Source organism: Trichechus manatus, unplaced genomic scaffold, assembly GCF_000243295.1.
Source record: "Trichechus manatus latirostris isolate Lorelei unplaced genomic scaffold, TriManLat1.0 scaffold00249, whole genome shotgun sequence".
NCBI lineage: Eukaryota > Metazoa > Chordata > Mammalia > Sirenia > Trichechidae > Trichechus > Trichechus manatus.
The window spans coordinates 832,116-835,988 of record NW_004444185.1 but is presented as its reverse complement, the minus strand read 5'-3'; the positions used below and the strand labels follow the sequence as shown (position 1 = coordinate 835,988).

The following is a 3,873-nucleotide window of genomic DNA, read 5'->3' as shown; positions in this document are numbered from 1 at the left end:
TTGTGGTTCTGATAACAAAATCAGATACAAATAAAGCACCAGAAGGAGAAAATTTTATATCAATCTCATGAGTATAGCTGTAAGAATCTTAAAACATAAAGAAATGGAATGCAATTATAATGTTTACGGATAGAACTGCAAGCATAATTTTAAAATGTTCATATCATGGGTAGATCAAATACGAAAAAAAAGATCATTTCCGTTAGATGTCACAAAGACATTTGGTGAAGTTTAATACCCATTCATAATAAATGGGTAAAATGAGAAAACAAAATGTTCCTTCAACATGCTAAAAGAATATTTACTTTCCTTATAAATATTAAGGCACTTTATACAGCAGTAATATTGAATCATGTAGTATAGGTGCAGGAATAAACAAATCAGTCAGTGGAACAGGACAGAAAATAATAGAAACTGATCTCCTTCAATGGGAATCATTATATTGAAAGAGATCTCAAATTGGTGGGGAAATGGGCTTTTCAGTAAAAAACATTGAGACAATTAGCTGTCTACTTAAGAAAATGAAGTAAATTTCCTTCTTTATACCCTTCACTAAAATAAATTCCAGGTGGCTTAATGAGTCAAATGTGAAAACAAGGCCATAGAAGGATTAGAAGAAAATTCAGGAAGATAGGTTTAGAACTTTGGAGTATGGAAGACTTTCTGAAACATGGCGTAAAATGAAAGGCCAGAAAGGAACTAGTTCATGAGTTTGATTTCATCAAAATTTAAAATATCTATATGAATGACCCAAGATAACACAAAGTTAAAAGACAGACCAAAGACTGGGAAAAAGTAATTGAGAATTATATAACAAGGGACCAACCCCCAAACTATAGAAATAACTGCAAATTAAAAATAAAATCCAACAGGTAAATAGAAAAGTCTGTAAGAGATACAAATAAGTAATTCATCAAAGAGGAAGTAAAACAAGATGCCTTTTTTTTTTTTGCGGGGGGGGGGGGCGCAAAAAGGAAAAAGGTTAATGATAAGCCCAGGCAAGGTTAAGAGAAATGAGTATTTTCATTCCCTGATGGTGGGCAGTAAATTGAAACAGCTGGTTTGGAGAACAATTTAGCAGTCTTTATTAAAATAATGTACATGCCCAATGTGTTGTTTTGAAATTTGACCAAATCAATAAGACGTGGAGAAAAAATAAGAATTGGTGCTAGAGTAGAGGATTTTAAGATGGATTTATTGATGTGATGTTATTGAAGACACAATAGATTTTTCAAAAAATGAGTGACACTGGATCCCATTCATAACACCAACAGAAACATGAACTTTTTGGGAGTGTACTTAGAATGATGGATTTAGAGAAAACAAAATTTTTCTTGGCAATATTGAATAAAAACTGAGGCATTCAGGGGAAATGGTATATTGTAAAGATACCTCTTGTCAGAGGTTAAATGTGTAGACTGATGTGATCCCAGAGTCACAGAAGGAGGTTCATTTTGCTTTGCCCTCCCTCTCCCCCCGAACTACACAAGTATTATTGTGACATTAAACGGAAGTAAACTAGAGTAGCTGCCACCTGTCTGTCATTTTGTCATATTGTGGTTGCTTTGGTATTGCTGTGATGCTGGAAGCTGTGCCACTGGTATTACAAATATCAGCAGGTGACAGGTTTCTAGAGACAGACTAGGAAGAAAGGCCTGGCGATCTACTTCTGAAAAGCAGCCCATGAAAACCTTATAGATCCCAGCAGAACATTGCCTGATATAGTGCTGGAAGATAAGCCCCCTCATTGCTGTTGAGTCAGTTCTGACTCATAGCAACCCTATAGGACAGAGTAAAACTGCCCCATAGGGTTTCCAAGGAGCAGCTTGTAGATTTGAACTGCTGACCTCTTGGTTAGCAGCCGAACTCTTAACCACTGTACCACCAGGGCTCCATGTGTAACACAGCAACAAATAAAGTGGTAAGGTGTCTGTGGTAATAGAAAGCAAGCTTTGGAAGACCAAAGGAAAGAAGGAATGTTGTGGGGGGGCGGGGGAGGGCGTCCCGCCCTCCCTGTTGATGGTTTTCGTGGCTAGCTGGCGACCATTCTGCCTGAGGCATGTCAGCATGTCCGAGTTTCTCTTCCACTCCCTGACTCTGCTGTTTGGTTGTTTTGCTCTTTCTCTGCAGGTCCAAGCCTTGTCATCTGCCAGTAAGTTTGAAGCCGAGTTAAAGGCCGAGCAAGAGGAGCGGACACGGGAGGAGGAGGAGAGGAGGCTCCGTCGGGCAGCGTTCCGGGAACTCAAGGCAACTTTCAGTACATAGTCCTGCCGACCTTGACCTCCATCCACAGCTGCGCCTCACAGATGCCCCTGGGAGAGATGGGCATGCCCTTCACCCCAGTGGGCCCCTCCTCGCATTCCTCGCCCACCCACCGTTCAATGCCAGCTGCTTAGACAGCCTCACAGTGGTGGCAGAGTCCTCCCCTTCCCAGTGCCTGAGCCGCCCCAGAGGGTCCTGGGATGGCCAAGTGCCGCGCTCGCCTGTCTCCTGCCTTCTTCCTCCCTCTGCCCTTCTCTAATAGCCACAGTTTGCCTCTTCTTTGCAGCCGTTTCCTTGTCCCTGTACTATTCCACGTCCAAGAGTGGTGTGCTTCGCTCGTTTGTACAAATACTTCTTTCTTTGTGGTCCTCAGGTAGATAGTGCAGTCCCTGGAGGACTATGGTTTTAACGCCTATTTTCTTGGAGAATTCTCTGCTCCCCCCTCTTTTGTTTCCCTTCTGGTTTCCTTGTTCCTCGTTCTTAGCTTGATTCAGCCAGTTGCTTTGACCTCTTCTCTCCTTTGCTGGGGTTTAAGGGAGGGCGGGGTGGACCACTACCCACTCCCTCTCCAACAGGGGGAGTGGCCCAATGCTGACATGACACAGACTAGAAAAGAGATGAGAAGTCTGGTTCCTTCCCATTGACCTTCCTCCTGTCCCCTTAGCATTCCCCCTGGATATTTTCCCACTTCGGCCTTTTTCCATCCTTAAATCCTGTGCTCCTTCACTGTAAGAATGAAAGAGTCATTAGAATTAATATTATTGAGCGAGGAGAAGAATTCTTTTTCAACTCTAACTCTATGCAAATTATATTATAGTAGAGCCCTGACATTGCAAAGTGACAAGTCCAGGACCTTCCAAACTCCCAGAAGTCACGGCCAGGCTTACCATCTCACAGTTTCCAACACCTGCTCCAAGGTTTTGATGTGAAGATGTTCTTACCCCCATCGTAAATTTTTTTTTTTTTAATGTCGTTAGCTCTTGTTTTCTCCTTACAAATACCAGCGGTTTGCTGTATTTTCAAAAAATAATTCCTTGTGTAATATTTATTCACTTTTGTAGCTGCTGTCTTTTCAATAAAGGAAAGTTCTACCTTAGAGCTCTTTCTTATTAAATAAACTGTGCAAATGGACTTGGTCATCACACCAGTGTGCATCTAGTCTTCTTTGAACTGAGAGAGAGAGGAGGGTGTTTTCTTTAGGGGCCAATCCAACCCATTATTGTTAAGTGCTGAAGAGTTGGCCCCAACTCACAGTGACCCTATGTGTAACAGAACGAAATGTTGCCCGGTTCCGGGCCATCCTCCCAATCATTGCTATGTTTGAGCCCATTGTTGCAGCCACTGTGTTAATCCATCTTGTTGAAGGTCTTCCTCTTTTTCACTGACCCTCTGCTTTACCCAGCATGATGTCCTTCTCCTGGGATTGGTCCCTCCTAATAATATATCCAAAGTATGTGTCAATTCTTCTTCAGTCTTCCTTATTCATTGTCCAGCTTTCACATGCATATGAGGTGATTGAAAACACCATGGCTTGATTCAGGTGCACCTTAGTCCTTGAAGTGACATCTTTGTTTTTTAACACTTTAAAGAGGTCTTTTGCAGCCGATTTGC

General features: G+C 42.0%; 1 protein-coding gene across 2 annotated transcripts in view; it reads left to right on the top strand.

The window, feature by feature from the left end:
- The window catches only part of EFHD1 (EF-hand domain family member D1), a 36,893-nt gene extending 34,539 nt beyond the window's left edge, over nucleotides 1-2,354 (top strand). For both annotated transcript variants that reach the window (XM_023724466.1, XM_023724467.1), the window contains exon 5: nucleotides 2,131-2,354. In XM_023724466.1, the coding sequence (XP_023580234.1) occupies nucleotides 2,131-2,265 (135 nt within the window). In that variant the 3' untranslated portion in view covers nucleotides 2,266-2,354. The remainder of the gene's footprint in view (nucleotides 1-2,130) is intronic.
- The last annotated feature ends 1,519 nt before the right edge of the window (nucleotides 2,355-3,873 follow it).